This window comes from Triticum urartu, chromosome 5A, assembly GCF_056163025.1.
Source record: "Triticum urartu cultivar PI428250 chromosome 5A, HENAU_Tu73, whole genome shotgun sequence".
NCBI classification, from domain to species: domain Eukaryota; kingdom Viridiplantae; phylum Streptophyta; class Magnoliopsida; order Poales; family Poaceae; genus Triticum; species Triticum urartu.
The window spans coordinates 361,820,746-361,841,535 of record NC_141877.1 but is presented as its reverse complement, the minus strand read 5'-3'; the positions used below and the strand labels follow the sequence as shown (position 1 = coordinate 361,841,535).

The window sequence follows — 20,790 nt, the reverse complement described above, 5'->3', positions numbered from 1 at the left end:
CTCATAACTATGCTCAATTCTGTCAATTGCTCAACAGTAATTTGTTCACCCACCGTAGAAAACTTGTGCTCCCGAGAGAAGCCACTAGTGAAACCTATGGCCCCCGGGTCTATTCTCATCATATCAATCTCCATCACTTTAATCTTGTGTTGTTTTTACTATGCCTTTTACTTTTCACTTTGCATCTTTATATCAAAAATACCAAAAATATTATCTATCGGATCTCACTTCCATAAGTGACCGTGAAGGGATTGACAACCCCTAATGGCGTTGGTTGTGTTGAGCTCTTTGTGTTGTGTAGGTACGAGGGACTTGCGCGTGGCCTCCTACTGGATTGATACCTTGGTTCTAAAAAACTGAGGGAAATACTTACGCTACTCTGCTGCATCATCCCTTCCTCTTCGGGGAAAACCAACGCAAGCTCAAGACGTAGCATGCAGCACAGGGTTCGGCCATTGGCCGTGTGGCTGCCGAACACTACTTCGAGGAAGTTCTCGAGGGTGCTCGTTTGATAGAGGCCCAGTGCTCGAAAAATATTATGTTTGAGTGATATGTATTCTCATTGTAAACATAATGCTTTTATGAAGTTTTTATAAGGCTGTGTTTATACTTTTGCCTAAAAGTAGTATGTTGCCTCCTGTGCGGCCGTTTACGTATACATGTGTATAACCTGAAAGATTGCAGCCGTCGGCTTCAACCCCCACACATATAATGCGGAGGTGCTCGCAAAAAACGCGTGTTCACACTTAACCCAACGTCTTGGTCTTGATAAGGAGGTGATAGCGCAGCGAGCGAGGCAACCGGACTATAATGCTTGAACACTTTCACTTAGCCATAGGAGTTTGACAGTGGGGCTACTAGATAGACCCTGGTGGCTCCGCACTCTCCCGATCGCGGGGTGCGCATATGCCTGGCCGGAAAATGGCCCTTCGTTAAGGCGGAGGAATTCTAACATTTCGATAGGTCATCGAGTGGTTGACCAGTCTCACGCTATATCATGACAGTCAGTTTTCGGCTTTCTCTACTGAGGCCCTCGTCCGGATGAACCAGGGCACAATCGCAGTAGTTCTCCTGGTGCTACCTTAGCCGGCAAAGCGGAATGTAACGCACCAAAACACAGGAGCCGGGCAAACCCAACATTTGACCAAAGACAATGATTCGGAGCTGATGCATATAAGGCCGAACTCGCGACGCCGAACACTCCCTAAGGTATTCGATCTTTATGGTATAAACCGGGCCGAAATAGTGCCACTTGTAAGAAGCCCCTTGTGTCCAGGTACGTGCGTTATTCTGACGTGGCCACATGCCAAGACGTCAGCATCCTTCTCAATTGTGCTGAAAATTCGGTGGATATGTATCAACAAGAGACAGTAAAAAAGGTTACGCAGGGTCTTAATCTAAAAAGAATCCTTGGAGCGGGTCCCTGCTGCACGTCTGCGCCTGTGTCTCCGTTGTGTCGTATCCTGGATGGGTGTAGCACGATGATTATCTGTAAAAGAGAGGAGCTTAGGTAAAAAAGCTGTCGTGCAAAAAGATAGTTTTTTTAATTAAACCATGTATAATTCAAGGTGAGTAAGAATTGCCACTTGTCTGCGCCCATTGAGCCCCTTGTATTGTAATAGGGGGCCTGTTAATTAGTTGGTGAGGCCGTTTTTAGTGTGCGGCTGTTAAGGCAGCCACACGCTCTTCAGCGCGCAGAAATCGCTTAATATTTCCATTCACTGTAATGATGCCACGTGGACCGGGCATCTTGAGTGTGAGGGAAGCGTAGTGTGGTATTGCATTAAAGCGAGCGAAAGCTTCGTGTCCGAGTAGTGCCACTTTGGAACGGAGCAATGTGGAAGGTTAGATGTTCGCTACGGAAGTTATCGGGGGAGCCGAATATAACGTTTAGTAGCAGGGAGCCCGTGCAACGAGCCCCTGGGCCTGGCGTTACTCCTTTATAGGTAATATTGCTATGGCGAATTTTTGTTGGATCTATCCCCATTTCGTGGATTGTATCCTGGTATATCAGGTTTAGACTACTGCCACCGTCCATCAGGACTCATGCGAGGCGGTATCCATCAATTATTGGGTCTAATACCAGGGCAGCCCATCCTACACGCCGGATACTTGCTGAGTAATCACGATGGTCGAAAGTGATCGGTTGAGACGACCAGTGGCAGGACTCCGCGGTGACAGGCCTTCGGGCGTATTTTTCTAGGAGTGCCGTTTTGTTTTTTCCATTGATCACGTGTTGCACGTTTACTGTTTTGACTTTTGGTGGAAATTTCTTTTGTTCCCCATCGTCTCCCTTGAGAGGCTCATTCTCATCTTCGCTTGGTGTATCCTCCCCCTTGTGTATGGCGCTGAGCTTGCCGGACTTCTTGAAGACCCAACATTCTCTGTGGGTATGATTAGTTGGTTTACCAAGGGTGCTATGGACCTGACATATTTGGTCCAGAATTTTATTCAGGCTGGACAGTTCGTCTCTGGCGCCTTTAGAGGGCGGCTTCTGACCTGGCCGAGAGCTTTTGAATCCGGCGTTTACTGTCGTGCTCTTCGTGCTGTCTCCTTTGTTCCAGCGTTTGTTATTGCTGTTGCGCCGTGATTTCCCATTTCCATCTCTAACTTTGGATGTACTGGATCACTGGTGCTGCATCTGGCTAGCCAGCTGTCCTCACCCGCGCAAAAGCGGGTCATGAGGCTTGTTAATGCTGCCATCGTTCTCGGCTTTTCTTGGCCGAGGTGTCTGGCGAGCCATTCGTCACAGATGCTATGTTTAAAAGCTGCCAATGCTTCGGGTCCGGACAGTCAACAATTTGGTTCTTTTTAGTAAGAAACCTGTTCCAAAGTTTTCGGGCTGACTCTCCGGGCTGTTGAGTTATATGGCTCAAATCGTCCGCGTCCGGAGGCCGGACATAAGTTCCTTGGAAATTTGCCCGAAAAGCGTCTTCAAGCTCTTCCCAACTTCCAATGGAGTTTTCGGGGAGGCCTTTAAGCCAGTGGCGGGCTGGCCCTTTGAGCTTGAGGGGTAAGTACTTGATGGCGTGGAGATCATCTCCTCGAGCCATATGGATATGGAGGATATAGTCCTCAATCCAGACCCCAGGGTCTATTGTTCCGTCGTATGCCTCTATGTTCACGGGTTTGAATCCCTCTGGAATTTCATGATCCAGCACCTCATCGTTGAAACATGGGGGGTGTGCGGCACCCTTGTATCTGGGTGTACCGCGTTGTTCGGATGTTATATCGTATGCTGGGGCGTGCTTGCGTGGTCCATAGATGGATCTGGTTGCGCTGTTCTTTTGGTGCAAGCCCCCGCGTGAATCACGTATTGTCTTGTGAATGGCATTGTTGGCCGCTCTATGCTGGCCGTGAGGTCGTCTGTCCGGCCAGGTGGCTGTTTTGATTTTTGGTTGTGAGGGGTCTGAGGCCTCCTCGTCGAATTCAGGTAGCAACTTCCGCTTTGGGTAGCTCTTGGTGGGGCGATTGTCGCCGTACTTTGCTGCTGTGTTGAGTATTTTACTCCATCTGATTTGGAGTGTGTCCTGTGCAGCCTTGAGCCTTTGCTTCTGCTTTTTTAGGCTTCTCGCGGTGGCAACAAGCCTTTGACGGGCATTCTGCTGCTCCGGGTGCCTGTCCGGCATTGTGTCGTCCGGACTATTATCTTTGACAGAATTGGTTTGTTTGGTTTGATTCTCCGTATTGCCATGGTCTGGCAGTGATTCGCCCTGCTCCAATGCTGGGTCTATATGATTTTTTTTTCTGGCGAGGCGGGATTTGGGGCGGCGCTTGCGCCGCCGCTTTGACTGCTTCTCGAGGGAACAAGCCTTCGGTGCGTCCTTCCGTTCCTCGTCGCTGTCTTCTTTTGGTGTGTCCACCGTGTATACGTCATATGATGAAGTGGACGTCCAGCGCCCTGTGGGCGGTGGTTCATCTTCGCCTCCAGCATCGTTGTCCATACCGTCGATGTCTGCGGAGTCAAAGTCGAGCATGTCGGGTAAATCATCGACAGTGGCTACAAAGTGGGTGGTGGGTGGGCGTCGAATTTCTTCGTCGTCCGCATCCCAGTCCTGTTGGCCATGGTCCGGCCAGGGCTCTCCTGACAAAGAGAGAGACCTTAGTGAATTCAAAATGTCTGTGAGGGGCGAGTGCTGAAAGATATCCGCAGCGGTGAATTCCATGATTGGCGCCCAGTCGGATTCGATTGGCAGGGGCGCGGATGGTTCGGGGTCCAGAGGAGAGTCCAGCACCTTGGAGTCACGGGCTGCGCAGAGGATTATACTAGTGTTCGGCTCGATCGCCGCTGAGACTGAAGCCCCTGAGGCAGTGTCTAGCCACCCGTCCTCGATTGGTGCAGCTGGCTCCGAGCTAAGGGTCGGAGCTGATGCGGGCGCGGCCTCTGGGGTACCGTCCAATGGCAGAGCTAGGTCATACCCATCGCAACAGTGCGGCGCATCTGGCTGTGGCTCGAATCCGTCAAATATCAAGTCCCCACGGATGTTGGCCATGTAATTCATACTTCCAAATCTGACCTAATGGCCAGGGGCGTAGCTTTCAATCTGCTCCAGATGGCCAGGCGAATTAGCCCGCAGTGCAAAGCCGCCGAATACGAAGATCTGTCCGGGGAGAAAAGTCTCACCCTGGACCGCATCGCTATCGATGATAGTAGGAGCCATCAAGCCTAACGGCGACGACACAGAGGAACTCTCAATGAAAGCACCAATGTCGGTGTCAAAACCGGCGGATCTCGGGTAGGGGGTCCCGAACTGTGCGTCTAGGCCAGATGGTAACAGGAGGCAAGGGACACGAAGTTTTACCCAGGTTCGGGCCCTCTTGATGGAGGTAAAACCCTACGTCCTGCTTGATTAATATTGAAGATATGGATGTTACAAGAGTAGATCTACCACGAGATCAGAGAGGCTAAACCCTAGAAGCTAGCCTACGGTATGATTGTATGTTGTGATTGTTGTTCTACGGACTAAAACCCTTCGGTTTATATAGACACCAGAGAGGGTTAGGGTTACACAAGGTCGGTTACAAAGGAGGAGATATCCATATACGTATTGCCTACCTTGCCTTCCATGCCAAGTAGAGTCCCATCCGGACAACGCGAGACGAAGTCTTCAATCTTGTATCTTCATAGTCTAACAATCCGGCCAATAGAGATAGTCCGGTTGTCCGGAGACCCCCTAATCCAGGACTCCCACACCGACCAACGTGACATAGATGTTTTTATCTAGGAGATATGTGAACCAGAAATTCCAATCGACCCTATTGTCGATAGGTTAAATTTGGTTGAAAAATAAAAACAATTATTTGAAAGAAAAATTGAAAAGAATTGAAGAGGAGAAGATGAATTGGAGCTGCATGTTGCCGATGTCATCGATGATCACAAGATCCAGATGGATGCAATGCGCTTGAAGATTAGAAAATATGCCATTGATAATGAGGCTTGGTATCATTATGTTGTTGGATCAATTGTTACCTTAGTTGCGATTATGATCGCATTTGTTGTTGCATTTAAATGTTATACATAGTTGTATGTTAGTTTCAATGTATGTTTTAATTAGATGCTCTACAGAATTGTATGTTGTTCTATGAGAACTATGTATGAACTTTATGTATTATTTTTCAGTAATAACATTTGATCACTACTGTACTTTGGTTTTAATGTTATGATGAACTTGTATTAATTTGGTCACTTCTCTATTCATGATGTTCTGTAATGGTTTTTGATATACTTAACTATATAATGCATGCAGATGAACTGGCAATGGATGTATGGTGACCGACGCACCTCCGACTTCGTTGAGGGCCTGCATAATTTTCTCGAGGTGACTGAGGCAAACAAGCAGAATGGTTTTATGTATTTTCCATGTACTATCTGTGGGACTATGAAGGATTACTCTGACTTGAAAACCCTTCACTTGCACCTGCTTGAGAAGGGTTTCATGTCACACTATAATGTTTGGACCAAGCACCGAGAAAGAGGGGTTATGATGGAAGACAATGAAGAAGAAGAGGATGATGAAAACTATCCTATGTCCCCTGAATACGGTGATACTGCAACGGGGGACGCTGAAGATCAAGAGGCACTAGATGTGCCCGATGATGATCTTCGCCGGGTCATTGTTGATGCACAGAGGGAATGCGAAAGTGAAAGGGAGGAGTTGAAATTCAATCGCATGTTAGAGGATCACAAAAAAGGGTTGTACCCAAATTGCGAAGATGACAACACAAAGCTCGGTACCACACTGGAATTGCTGCAATGGAAGATAGACAATGGTGTATTTGACAATGGATTTGGTTCGCTACTAAAAATAATGAAGAAGAAGTTTCCAAAGGATAACGAATTGCCTGACAGTACGTACGAAGCAAAGAAGGTTCTATGCCCTCTAGGATTGGAGGTGCAGAAGATACATGCATGCACTAATGATTGCATCCTCTACCGAGGTGACTACGAGAATTTGAACGCATGCCCGGTATGCAGTGCATTGCAGTATAAGATCAGACGAGATGACCCTGGTGATGTTGAGGGCGAGTGCCCCAGGAAGAGGGTTCCTACCAAGGTGATGTGGTATGCTCCTATAATACCACGGTTGAAACGTTTGTTCAGAAACAAAGAGCATGCCAAGTTGATGTGATGGCACAAGGAAGACCGTAAGAAAGACAGGAAGTTGAGAGTACCTGCTGACGGGTCGCAGTGGAGAAAAATCGAGAGAAAATGGCGGGACTTTGCAGATGACGCAAGGAACGTATGGTTTGGTTTAAGTGTAGATGATATTAATCCTTTTGGGGAGTAGAGAAGCAATCATAGCACCTGGCCCGTGACTCTATGTATTTATAACCTTCCTCCTTGGTTGTGCATGAAGCAGAAGTTCATTATGATGTCAGTGCTCATCCAAGGCCCTAAGCAACCCAACAACGACATTGATGTGTACCTAAGGACATTATAGTTGAAGAACTTTTACAGTTGTGGGATATCAAAGGTGTTCGTGTGTGGGATGAGCACAAATAACAGGAATTTGATCTACGAGCGTTGTTGTTTGTAACCATCAACGATTGCCATGCTCTTAGTAACCTTTCAGGACAGACAAACAAGGGATACCACGCATGCACGCACTGTTTAGAGGATACCGAAAGTATATGTTTGGACAAATGCAAGAAGAATGTGTACCTGCGACATCGTCGATTTCTTTTGACCAATCATATCTTAAGAAAGAAAGGCAAGCATTTCAAAGGTGAGACAGATCACCGGAAGAATTCTGTCATCCGTACTGGTGATGATATACTTGATATGGTCAAGGATTTACAAGTAATCTTTGGAAAGGGTCCTGGCGGACACGCGCCCATGTGAAAGAAGAAATCTATATTTTGGGACCTACCCTATTGAAAAAACCTAGAGGTCTGCTCTGCAATCGACGTGATGCACGTGACGAAGAATATTTGCGTGAACCTGCTAGGCTTCTTGGGCATATATGGGAAGACAAAAGATACACCGGAGGCACGGGAGGACGCAACGGGTGCACGAAAAAGACGGCATGCATCCAAAGCAGTATCAAGGTCCTGCCAGCTACGCTCTTACCAAAGAAAAGAAGGAAATCTTCTTTGAATGCCTGCTCAGTATGAAGGTCACGTCTGGCTTCTCGTCCAATATAAAGGGAATAATAAATATCCCAGAGAAATTTTTTCAGAACCTAAAGTCTCATGACTGCCACATGATTATGACGCAATTGCTTCCGGTTGCATTGAGGGGGCTTTTACCAGAAAACGTTTGATTAGCCATTGTGAAGCTATGTGCATTCTTCTACGCAATCTCTCAGAAGCTAATCAATCCAGAAATCCTACCAAGGTTACAGAATGATTTTTTTGCAATGTCTTGTCAGTTTCAAGTTGGTGTTCCCACCATCCTTCTTCAATATCATGACGCATGTCCTAGTTCATCTAGTCGACGAGATTGGCATTATGGGTCCTGTATTTCTACACAATATGTTCCCCTTTGAAGGTTCATCGGACCTCGCCCCTGGCAAGTGCTCCGACCACCATAGGCCCTCCGCGCGTGTCCTTCGTGTTCGCCGTACCGCGTGGTGTCGATCAGTGCATGCAACTCCTTGCCTAGGCCCTTGCGCGCAGTGTTCGCCTCTGCCATCGCCATCTCTGTCACCTCGTCGCCGGCGTTGCTCCTGTCGTCGTACGGCGTCGTTCTTGTGATGCGTGTTGCGGGATCCCCTGGCAATCCCGTTGCATCCTTCCACCGCTGGCTTAGGTCACCTAAGCAGCTCCGACGAGCTCTCCGCCGTCTCTGCACCCTGGCAAGCTCCTCCTCTATTTTCCCTGTCCGCCTACCCCTCGACAGGTTGGTCAACAGGGGCCGAGCCCCTCCTCTATCAGATCTCCCTCCGTAGCCCAGTGGTTGACCATGCACGTCCGAGCAAGGGAGACCCGGGTTCGATCCCGCTCGAGCGCGTATTATTTTCCCCCTTTTCTTTTTGCAACATGCGTGTGTATGATGGGGTGACCCCACCTGTCATAGCCACTGACCCCAGGGCCCTACCTGCCATCCTCTAGCAACCCCTCCCTCCTTGTTATTTTATTTTTAGCCCACTGAATTTCCATTTCTGGAAAGATGCCATATTCCATTTTGGGCTAGTCCATTTCTGGACATTTCTCTTTAGGGAAATTGCCAATTCTTTCATATTCCCTATTAGGCAGGTTTTCACTTAATGCATTTGTGAGCATTTTTCTACAGCAACATATGCATATTATATATGTTTTTGGGCTAGAAAAATACAATGAATCCATTGGTGGCATCCATTTCATAATCTGAGCAAGTTTGCACCCATGCCATTTTACATCATGTTGCTATTTTGTCATTTTTGTGTGATTAAATTCAAATATGCTATGTGGTACTCTGGTACATGTACATCTTCATTTTCATGTCTACTTCATGCTAGAATTTATTTCATGCCATATAGTGCACTGTGATGAGTGCCACAAGCTTGTAAACATGCTATCATGAATCTGTTTCTGCCATGACGTGAAATTCTACCAGGTCTGAAATCAGTCATATCACTTGCCATCTTTGCATTGATGCTATCATCATTTCTGTAGACCTTTGGAACAAGTTCAATAAGGGGGTTTTGTAAACTGCATTTGGTACTAGCATGCCATGCTCAAGTTTGCCATGATAGGTTCCTGTAATATGTAGTTTACTAGCTCTAAACTTTGCAACCTGATGTTGTTTCTGTCATGCTCAGTGAATTTCTGCTGTCTATTAAACTGATATCATTTGCATTTTTGCCATGCTGTTTTAGACTTGTTCTAGTGAGTTCTAGCAGAAGTTCAGTGTTCATGATCTGTAGAGCTTCACCTGTACTTCACTGCCATGTATTTTGTTTTCATGTTTGGGTGCCGCAGCATATTTAAACTTTGCATCTAAGTTGCCATGCTACTGTTTTCAACATATTGCATTGCATCTTGTTTGGCCCGTCATTTCCAAACTGTGCATCCGTTTCTGGTTATCTTCATATCGATTTTAACCAGAATCTTTCAATCGTTCCAGTGGCATGCTTGGGTTACCAAGATTCTGCCCGTATCCTTCATGACCCCACCGTTTACTTCTCGTTGTCTGCCCCCTTCATTCCGATAGATCCACAACTCCGTGCATACTGTTCTTATTATGCATCCTCGCTAGTCTTGCATATAGAACATGTCTGTGCCATCAGTGGTTGTTCGTTGTATGCTTGTCTTTTCTTTGGGTAGTTACGGGAGACAAGTTTGAGTACGAGGACCCTGTCAAGTACGTTCTCGAGGAGCAAGCTTTCGACACCCCTGAAAACATTGCAGGCAAGATGATCATTACCCCCGATATCACTTCTATCTTTGCTTGCTAGTTGTTCGTTCTATCGCTATGTCGCACTACCTACCACTTGTTTATCAAGCCTCCCATATTGTCATGTCAAGCCTCTAACCCACCTTCCTAGCAAACCGTTGTTTGGCTATGTTACCGCTTTTGCTCAGCCCCTCTTATAACATTGCTAGTTGCAGGTGCAGTGCAGGTTGTTCCATATTGGAACATGGATATGTTGGGATATCACAATATCTCTTATTTAATTAATACATCTATATACTTGGTAAAGGGTGGAAGGCTTGGCCTTTTGCTCAGTGTTTTGTTCGACTCTTGCCACCTTAGTTTCCGTCATACCGGTGTTATGTTCCTTGAATTTTGCGTTCCTAACACGGTCGGGGTTTATGAGCCCCCCTCGTCTCTTTACCTAAAGTAAACCTTTCCCGAGGAGATCCAACATCGGTTTTAGCATTTGCCTAATAACAACTAAAATTTAGCATAGGGAGTAATTAACTCGAGGATTCTTAATCAACCCCCGGGCCAGTGCTCCTCATGAGTGTTGGTCCACCTACCTAGCAGTCGGCGGTGCCGCCTCGAGGAAACTCGAGGTCTTTTGGCTATCGTCCACTTAGCATAGACGGATGAGTCCGTAGATAGAGAGCGCGCGGCTCTGGACACGGGTCTGACTCACCAGGAGATCTCCTTGTGATAGTTTTCCTTTCTTTGAAGAGCTTGTGCACCGGGATTCCGAGAATACTCGGGGTGTCCCACGATGGAGGATTGTCTCCGCGGATCGTGAGCTTGTCATGGGCTAAGTTGGGACACCCCTACAGGGTTTAATCTTTCGAGAGCCATGCCCGCGGTTATGTGGCAGACGGGAGTTTTTAATATCCGGTTGTAGTGAACTTGAAACCAAACTCTTTAAAATACACCAACCGCGTGTGTAACCATGATGGTCTCTTTTCGATGAGGTTCGGGAAGAGAACACGGTGGGGTTATGTTTGAACATAAGTAGTTCAGGATCACTTCTTGATCATTGCTAGATTACGACCGGTTGCATAGCTTCTCACCTTATTCTTACATTCGTAAGTTAGACACCATACAATGCTTAGTGCTTGTTGCAACTCCACCTTATATCCTTACCTTACCTTACCTTACCTTTAAGCTTTGATAGTCTTGACACCGTGGGTAATAGGATTGCTGAGTCCCCGTGGCTCACAGTATACTACAAACACAGTTGCAGGTACCGATGAGACTGATGCAGATGATGCCACTGAGCTCAAGTGGGAGTTCAATGAAGACCTTGGCCGTTACTATGTTTCCTTTCTGGATGATCAGTAGTGGTGCCCAGTAGGGTTGATTGGGACTTAGCTTGGGTGGTTGTCTTTTATTCGTTTGATTTCATCTGTAGCCGGACTTTGTGTTCATCTTGAATGATTGTATAACTTGATGTTATTGTGTCACATTGTGGCGATTTTAAGCCAAAGCTCGTATTCTATCTATTCAGTACATGAGATGAGCAAATATACAACCACTCTTGCGACCATACCAATATGCGCTTATGCCCCAAGTCGTGCCTCGACACGTATGGAGTATAGTCGCATATTAGGTGTTACAAGTTGGTAATCAGAGACATCTCGACTTAGGAGCCCCTGCTTGATCGAACCGCTGATGTTGTTGAGTCTAGAACAAAACTATTTTGAGTCTAGAACAATGTCAGGCCTGAGGACTACGTCAAGTTCGCTTCTGTTCAGCTCAAGGACCAAGCAGCAGATTGGTATCAGCAGTAGAAAGACTCTAGAGGGGGTCGAGTGATTACCTGGACTGACTTCTGCTGGGACTTTCGAGCTCATCACATTCCAACAAGTGTTGTCGAGAGCAAGAGTGAGGAATTCCACAATCTCAAGCAAGGAAGCATGTCCGTGTATAAATACAATGTCAAGTTTCAGAATCTTGCTCGCTTCACAAGGCAAGACATTCCTGATGAAAAGAGCATGATCTATCACTTCAGAGATGGCCTCAAAGAGGATCTGCAGTTACCTCTCGTTCTTGTTGAGCCTACTCAGTTTGATCAGTTCTATAACATGGCCCTCAAGCAAGAAGCTGCTCAACTCAAGTGTGAAGCTTCCAAAAGGAGACTCAGGGATGCAGTCCACTCGTCCTCTTCCTCTCAACTGGTCTCAAAGCAACAGAAGTTCTAGCTTCCTCCTCCTCTATTTCGTCGGCCCTACCAGCAGAAGCACTCATGTGGTCGTGGATCTGCCCACCCACCCAACCCAAGCCATCAGAACAAGTCTCGGACTCAGGCTCCGAGGACAGGTGGTCCTCCTCCTCATCATCAACGCCCACTCTCAGGGGTTACGTGCAACAAGTGTGTTAGGTCACTATGCAAACAAGTGCTTCAACCAGAGGCGCCTTCCGTCTCCTCCTCCTGTCAGGTGAGCAAGCAATGCAGTTGTCAAGCACAATCCCAAGTTTGCAAGGGTGAACTTGATGAATTTAGCTCAAGCGGAGGATTCTTCAGAAGTAATCATGGGTACTCTTCCAGTCAACTCTATTCCTGCCAAAGTATTGTTTGATTCTGGTGCATCGCATTCTTTCATGTCATACCCATTTGCATCGGAGCACAATTTTGACACAGAGGTTTTGACAAAAGTTATGCAAGTTGTTTCGCCAGGGAAGCTTATGACTTCTAGTTTGGTAGCTCCTGATGTTACCATCAAGATGGGCAATTATAAATTTCTGGCTTCCCCAATTGTACTCGGTGATTCCGATATTGATCTCATTCTTGGCATGGATTGGCTTTCTAAGCACAAGGCCTTTCTTGATTGTGCTGCCAAGGAGATTAAATTGACACATCCTTCTGAAGATGTGATCATCTTTGCCGCTCGTGATGAAACCATTCGGTTGTTCTCTCTCAATGAGAAAGGCGAGATCAACGCTATTTCTCAGATTCCACATGTCTGTGAGTATCAAGATGTCTTTCCTGAAGAGCTTCCGGGTATGCCTCCTCACCGGCCAGTCGAGTTCATTATTGATCTTGAGACCGGTACAGAACCCATTTGCAAGCGCCCATACAAGCATGGGCCAGAAGAGCTAAAAGAATTGAAGAAATAGCTCGATGAACAAGAATGTCTGGGTCTAATCAGACCAACTTCATCTCCTTGGGGTTGTGGTGTTCTCTTTGTCCAGCAAAAAGATGGCACGAAATGACTTTGCGTCGATTACCACCCATTGAACAAGAAGAAAATCAAGAATAAATACCCACTTCCCAATATCAACAAGCTATTCGAGCAACTCAAAGGTGCAAAGGTGTTTTCCAAGCTTGACCTCCGTATGGGGTATCACCAGATTTGCATTCGTGAAGAAGATATCCCAAAGACAGCATTCAGAACAAGCTTTGGTTCTTATGCATATACTGTCATGTCTTTCGGGCTTGCAAATGCCCCTCCAACTTTCTCTTGTATGATGAACTTCATCTTCAACCCCTACACCAATGAATTCGTCCTGGTGTATCTCGATGATATCCTGGTTTTCTCCAAGAATAAAAAGGATCATGCCAAGCATTTGCGATTGGTGCTCGACAAGCTCAGAGAGTATCAATTCTACGCGAAGTTCTCCAAATGTGAGTTTTGGCTTGATGAAGTTCTTTACCTTGGTCACATCATCTCTGCCAAGGGCATTTCTGTTAATCCGGAGAAGGTTTCTGCAATTGTGATCTGGGAGCCTCCTCAGAACATCAAGTAGCTCTGCCGTTTACTTGGGCTTGCAAGCTATTGCCGAATATTTTTCGAGAACTTCTCAAAGATTTCTAAGCCTCTCTCCAACCTCCTCCAGAAGCATGTCAAGTACTCTTGGACTCCTGAGTGTGATGTTGCCTTCAATACTCTCCAACCTCCTCGGTGCAGTCTGAATGCAAGAGAAGAAAGTTGTGGCTTATACTTCTCGACAGTTGAAGCCAAACGAAAGGAACTACCCCACTCACGATCTTGAGTTAGCGGCAGTTGTCCATGCCTTGATCACTTGGAGACATCTCTTGTTGGGCAGGCAAGTGGACATTTTCACCAATCACAAGAGCCTCAAATATATCTTCACTCAGCCCAACCTCAACCTCTGGTAAACTCGTTGGGTCGAAATGATCCAAGAGTACAATCCAAGCATTCAATACACTCCATGCAAGGTGAATGTGATTGCAGATGCTTTGAGCAGAAAGGCATATTGCAACAGCTTAATTCTCAAGCCATTCCAACCTGATCTTTGTGAAGCTTTCTGCAAGCTCAACCTCCAAGTTGTTCCTCAAGGTTTTCTTGCCAACCTTCAAGTCACTATAACTTTGGAAGACCAAATTCGTGAGGCACAACTCCTTGATGCCATGGTGAAGAAGGTGAAACTTGGTGTTGCCAAGGGCTTACCCAAATACAAGTGCTATCGCATTGATGACAAGGACACCTTACTCTTCGAGGACCGGCTAGTGGTTCCTAAGGGAGATCTGTCGGGGGTTGGGTGCAACATATGCCAAAAGATGGCTTATCATGGTGGGAGCGAGTAGAACGTCGCCGGTGCCTGGAAGCGGGATGAGGCATAGACATGAACGCCGACGTACTTTACCCAGGTTTGGGGCTCTCCTAGGAGATAACACCCCTAGTTCTGCTCTGCGGGGTCTCCGCATGATCACTAAGGCACAAGCGTGTACAATGTGCTCCTCGAGCTGTATGCTAGAGGTAGAAGGAGGCTGGGCTTGCTCTTCTCTCCTTCTAAGTGTGAGTCTAGTCCTAACAGGTCCGAACCCTTTGCATGGGTGCCCTGGGGGGTTTATATAGGTCTACCCCTAGGGGTACAATGGTAATCTGACTGGGCGCAGGGCCCATCCATTAGTCTCTCTAGTCGCCGGCTTCTCCGCCGGCTGCTAGGGCCCGCCGCCTGGTGGGCCCTGCCGGTTGGTCTGGTACGGACCCGACAGGCCGCCTCCGCCGCTCGCGGGTCTTGCCGGCTGCGGATTACTATAGTCGTGTTGCTAATGACACGTGCTTGGTCAGGGGAGCGTGGCTACATTCCCGCCGCCTGGTGGGAGATCACTGTAGCCATTCTGTGTCTTATCTGGTTAAGGGTGCACATGCCTCGAGGAAGGAACGGGCCGCCTGCTAGAAGCCGGCCTCCCATGGTCCGGCTGGTGAGGCTCCCGCCGTCTTCCGGGCTCTCGCTGACCGGTAGGGCCCGCCGCCTTCGGGCCGTACCGACAAGCGGTCATGGGAGCAGTGTTTCGCCTGACAGGGGTGGCGTCAGGGGAGGAGGGGCAACAGTGCCGTGCTGGGTGGAGATCTCCGCCTGTACGGACCACTATGGCCACGCCCGTCCCTAGATATGGGGGTGATGGGCTATACTGTTGCCTCGCCATGTCCTGTCTTCTTAATGGTGGCGCAGACTTTGAGGGCACTATGGGCCGACTGCTGGGAGACGGCCTCTTTGGAGGCCGCCTGCCAGGAGTCGGCCCGTCTTGGAGCCGCATGCCAGGAGTCGGCCCATCTTGTAGCCGCCTTCCTGAGCATGGCCGTCTTCTTGTAGTCGGCCGTTCGGCTAGCCAGCCACCAGAAGTCGGCGCTTTATCTTGACGTCTTGAGGGGCGTAGCCGGCCCAATGTCTTGAAAGGTTCTGGGACTTGGGTTCGCCTACTCGTGGCCCATTACTCTGACAGTAGTCCCCGAAGCTGGTGAGACGCCGCGGCTGAGGAGCCAAGGAGCCTCAACAGTTTCCTCCTCCGGGTGCCCTGAAGGAAGCTTCATCCAACTCCTGGGTAGCCGGTCGGTAGGAGCCGGTTGCGTCCAGTCGGACTTCTTCGGAATCTTGAATGCGATGGCACGAACTAGGTGGCGTGCTAGCTAAGCTTCTCAGCTAGCTACCTATCGAGGGCGTGCCACGTGGCGCCGGCTGGCCGGGCCAGCCTGCAAGCCCATACGCACGATGGGACGCGACAGCAGGCCGGGCCCGCCACCACCGGGCCTCGGCACGCGAGCGGATCCGCTGCGGCTGAGGCGGGCGGTTGTGTTCCCCTGTAGAGTTACTACGCGCAGTACCCCGCGTGTTAAAGGTGGGGACGTGGGGTCATGGGAACAGTTAATCCCATGATCCCACGCCCGCCCCCTCGGCTTCATAGCCCGTAGGCTATAAGTAGGGGGGAGAGGGAGCGGCGGAGTACGCGTGCCCCTCCACCCCGTTCTTGCCTCTTTCCCCTTCCTCTCACCGCAGTGCCCCTGAGCCACGCCGGAGCATTTCTACATTTCGTTTCCGTCGAACCCGTCCGCCCGAGCCTTTTCTGCTCCGCCCCACTTCCCAGCTCCCTCGCTGCACCTTTTCTTCGTCGAGTTCTCCATGGCGTGCGAGCGAGGAGGAGACTGGGACGGGCCCGATGTCCACGAGGATCACATTTCCTTCCTCCGCGTGACGCGGCGCCTTCCCGGCGCGGACCATGTGAAGGCTCGCGTGCTGCCGGAGGGAGAGATCTCGCCGGCGCCCGGTGAGGGCGAGCGGGTCGTCTTCCGCTCGCATTTCAGCCGCGGCTTTGGCCTGCCGGCGAGCGTCTTCCTCTGCTCGTTTCTTGAATTCTACCACCTCCAGCCCCATCACATCATGCCCAACACCGTGATGCTCCTGGACGCCTTCGTCACAATGTACGAAGGATACCCCGGCATCCTCCCCATCGTCGAGCTGTGGGGAGCCTTCTTCTACACCAAACTGGGCAGCTCCGTCTGGGAGGTGGCTGCCCAGTGCGGTGCCTTCATCGTGGTTCGCCGACCGTCACTGAGGGACGTCTTCCCCACCATCAAGCTGCCACAGTTGGTCAAGATGTGACAGCAGTCCTACTTCTACATGGAGAACATGGACCCGGCAGCCGACTTCCTCAACCTGCCGGCATATGAAGCCTGCCCGCCTGCCGAGCCTCGGGCCAGCTGGGGCTACAAGACGAAGCCGGTATCAGCAGACGGTGCCACCGCCATCCAACGGCTCCAGAAGATGATCAACATTGAAGGCCTCAGGGCGTCCGACCTGCTGGTTGCCTTCGTCGAGCGCCGAGTTCTTCCGCTCCAGAGCCGGCCACACTTGATCAGCCGGATGAGCACCAAGGAGATGCCGGCTGCCGAAGTCGCGAACCTGGTGAACGAGATCTCCGGCCTCAAGCTAGAGGGGTCTTGGAGTTTCGGCAAGTGGTCGTATTCTCGCGCCGATCCGCCGCCTGCGGTAAGTTTTATGATTCTCTCTCTTTGATACTCGCCTTAGTCTTGATCTAGGTCTTGATCAGCCGGCCTCTCATCATCTGAAACAGATCTACATGTCAGACGCGACGACCGCCATCTTAGGGGCGAGCAGCGACTACCAGCCGGATAGGGCGATGAGAGACATGGACGACCCCGACTTGGGGGCGACCGCCTTGGAGGACACCGCGACAGGCGGTGTCTACGAAGCAGGTGGCTCCGAAGAAGCCGGCATCGAGACCTAGCCCGATGATGATGAGGACGAAGAAGAGCCACGCCCCGCGTGGGGTGCTGGCAAGGCGCACACGGGCCCCTCCGGCGAGCCCGCTTCCCGAGGCGGCACGCACAAGTGTAAGCAAGGCGCCGCCTTGTTCGGCAGCGCGCCGAAGAAACCCAAGAATCCCACCGCCACGACCAGGCGGAAGGAGGCCGCGGCGAAGGCGGTCAAGTACCAGAAGCTCCCAAAGGCGCCACCTATGGCGTCAGCGTAAGTTTTTTTCCCTTATGCTTTCTCTCTTGTTGGTTCTTTCTGAACTTCCTTTGTTTTATTTCCTTGATTTTAGGGCTCCGCTCTCTCTCGAGAAGTTGGCCGCCGCCTCCATCGTGGGGTCGGCGGAGACCTCCACTACCACCCGGCGAATCGATCCGGCCGCCGACCTCCGGGAGGCGACGGAGCGAAACGCGCGTGAGGAGCGGGAAGCCCTCCGCCTGGAGAAGGCGGAGGCAGACAAGGCGGAGGCCGCCACTTTGAAGAGGCTAGCAGAGGCCGAGGCCGCCGCTGCGTTAAAGAAGCAGGCTGAGGAAGTCGTGCGCCGTTAGTCGGCGATATTCGTCACCCCCTGAACTCCGCGCCGCCACCACCAGAGTTCGTGGTGCCGACTAAGCAAGCTGGCAATGAGCACCTGATCATGGAGAGGGACGGTGGTGACGTCGTCATACCGGACGTAAACGTGCCTCCGCCACCTCCTTCTGAGGAGGCGCGAGACAAACGGCCGGCCGACCCGCCGGCGCCACCAGCCGGAGGTGGGTCGACGACAGGTCCAACTTGTGAGGTTTGCACACCCTTGCGCTGCCGATTTGCGAAGGCGGTCTCGGCACCGCGGCCTCAGGAAATCGGCACCATGAGCTCATCGATCCTGGATGCCGAGGCGACCAGTGCCACGCCCGTTGACTGGGTGCGGGGAGGCGGGACGGGCCCCTTGAACAAGGCAATCCTGGACGTCCAGGCCAAGCTCCGCGCAGAAGCCGACGCACTCAAGCACTGCAACAACGCGTTCCTGGAGTCGCTAGCAGCCATCCGGGTAAGCTTCTTGCTTATTTTTATTTTTAATTTTTGTACTGCTTCGTGGGGGCGCACTGGCACACCCACTGGGTGTATTCCCCGAGTTTCGGGCCGGCTGCTGAGCCGGTGGCCCGGAACTTTAATTGGCAAGCTCCGAGTACTGACGCTTGTCTCTTATCTTTGCTGTAGGATTATCATAACCTTCATGCAGCCTCCTTCAACTCCAAAGTCCAGGAGTTGGATCAACGGGCCGCCGACTTGTCGGAGAGCCGGAGTAAGTCTTTTTCTTTCTCTGCAGGGGCGCGCTGGCGCACCCGCGGCTGTAGTCCCCGAGATTCAGGCCGACTGCTGAGCAGTCGGGCCGGATCTTCCTGGCGAATGCACTTTTTCTCTGTCGATTGCTGATATCTCTTTCTTTTTCTACTTTTGCAGAGGCCAACGCCACCCTTCAATGGCAGCTGGGCGAAGCCAACACCGCGCTGCGTGCCAAGGAGGTGGACTGCAGCAAGTTGACCGAAGAGCGCGACTGGCTAGCCGTGCAATTGGAGGTGCAGGCGGAGCTTCTCAAGAAGGCCCAGAAGGAGGCGAAGGACAAGGAAGTGGGTCTCCTTGCTGAGTTCAAGATCAAGCGCTCCGCCTGGACCAACAAGGAGGCTATGCTGACAGCCGGCTTTGGCGAGATCGAAGACATGGTCGACGGTAAGCTGCCTTCTTTATTCTTTCTTCAAATCGCTAGCTTCTGATCGAGCTGACCTCTTGTTTCTGATCTGACTCTTTGCTTTTTGCCTGAGCAGACTTCTTCCCAAGTCACTCTGGTGCTGCCAACCAGGCTATTGAGGCCGACCGCGAAGGACGGAGGGCAGAAGGTGAGGAGATCGCCGCCAATGCTCCTCGCACTCTCCGCGAGCAGCTTCTCAGCATCCAGGCTCGTCTTCGTCCGACTCATTGGATGTTGTGCCGCCTTCAGCGTGTTGGCGCCCAGGCAATCGCCACCCTGTGGCCCGACATACCGGCTCCGCGCACCCCCAGCCGGACTGCCGAGTGGCTGGAGGTGGTGGTCGGCCGCCTTGAGGCGTGGAAGGGCTCCTCGGCTCGGGCCGGAGCACGCCGGGCCCTGGAGTTTGTCAAGGCATGGTACCCCGGGCTAAATCTAGCCCAGTTGACCACGTTTCGCCAGGAAGCCCAGGAGGAGCTGGCGACAGTGGAGGGTGAGCTTGTCAGGCGGGCAGCAGCAATCGCCGAGTACACCGACACCGGCGTCTTCATCCTGGAGCTGGCCGAGAACGGTGCCGAGGCGCCACCAGAATGGTTCGGGCTGAACCCGGAGGACGGCGAGGACTCGGCCGAGGATATCGACTCCAGCGACGAGGGAGAAGACGATGAGGAGGAGGAAGGCGAAGAGGAGGCGTCAGAGGTCGGAGCGGACGGCCAGCCTCAACTCGACCGCGCCTCCAGCAACGAGCCATGCCCAAGCGAGCCGGCTGCTGCTGAAGGTGACCGAGCGGAGACCGACCAGCCGGCCACTCAACCAGACGGCGCCACCGGCTCCACCATTCCGCCGAACCCACCTGCTGCTTCCTAGGCTGCCTTTTTTCTTTTATTTCTTCCTGCTTATTAGTCTCAACAAACTTTGTTAACTTTGCACAATTCCACCCGCGGGGTTTATTTCAAACTCATGTTGGATGTCGGCCATGGGCCTTTTGATGTATAAATATGTTTACCAAGTTCTATATTTCCTTGCTTGCTGCTCTCTGGATTTTTTTCCTTTGCCGCCTTCCCTCAGTTGTCATCTTGCCAGGCGAACATTCATTCCATGAACTGTGGCTGGGTCAAGTACTTAGCCACTTTTGGGCAGGCAAGTACTTAGCCAACTAGAGTTTTCTAGCAAGTGAAGTAGAAACCGGCCGGTCGACTGCTTAACAGCCGGTCGGCGAGGCAGGAAGCCGGCTTGGACTATGTTTATGCTTTGGATCCTTAGCCATTTTTCATGCTGTCACCCTTTCTGCCTTTACTCCTGCCGACCAAACAGTCGCTCTACGAGCTGCGGCTTCTAGCAGGAGAAAGCTTAGGTGCCAACACATTACTTTGTCCGGCTGCAAGAAGCATTTCATAGTACAAGGAGGCAAGTCCCCGGGTCGACCGGTCGAACCCGGTGCCAGACGGATTAATGAAATAACACAACCGACAGGCATAGTACTTATCATATGGATAAAAGAGGGCAGTCCCCGAGCTCTCCTCGGGGACCCGGAGTCTTCATACTTATTACAAAAGTTGCCATGGTACATACTGCATCAACTGTAAAACCTTCGAAGAAGGTTTGCATTCCATGGTCGTTCCGTCTCCTTGCCGGAGTCATCTCTTTTGCGTGCTCGAGGCTTCTGAGCGTTGATGAGGTAGTAGGAGTCGTTGCCCAACACCTTGCTGATGAT

The 20,790-nt window shown here is 50.7% G+C and overlaps 2 protein-coding genes across 2 annotated transcripts; both read left to right on the top strand.

The window, feature by feature from the left end:
• The first annotated feature begins 12,364 nt into the window (after nt 1–12,364).
• LOC147971401 (uncharacterized) lies at nt 12,365–12,949 on the top strand. The gene has a single exon (XM_087523960.1). It carries the CDS (start codon nt 12,365–12,367, stop codon nt 12,947–12,949), a length of 585 nt encoding a protein of 194 aa, XP_087380086.1.
• A 6,361-nt stretch (nt 12,950–19,310) lies between these two features.
• Nucleotides 19,311–19,943, top strand: LOC147971400 (uncharacterized). The gene has a single exon (XM_087522879.1). The coding sequence runs from the start codon at nt 19,311–19,313 to the stop codon at nt 19,941–19,943; it is 633 nt and encodes a 210-aa protein (XP_087379005.1).
• The last annotated feature ends 847 nt before the right edge of the window (nt 19,944–20,790 follow it).

What these genes read in the sequence shown, in the direction of transcription:
- LOC147971401 (XM_087523960.1), top strand. Translation starts at nt 12,365, where the DNA reads ATGGGTACTCTTCCAGTCAACTCTATTCCTGCCAAAGTATTGTTTGAT.
- LOC147971400 (XM_087522879.1), top strand. Translation starts at nt 19,311, where the DNA reads ATGTTGTGCCGCCTTCAGCGTGTTGGCGCCCAGGCAATCGCCACCCTG.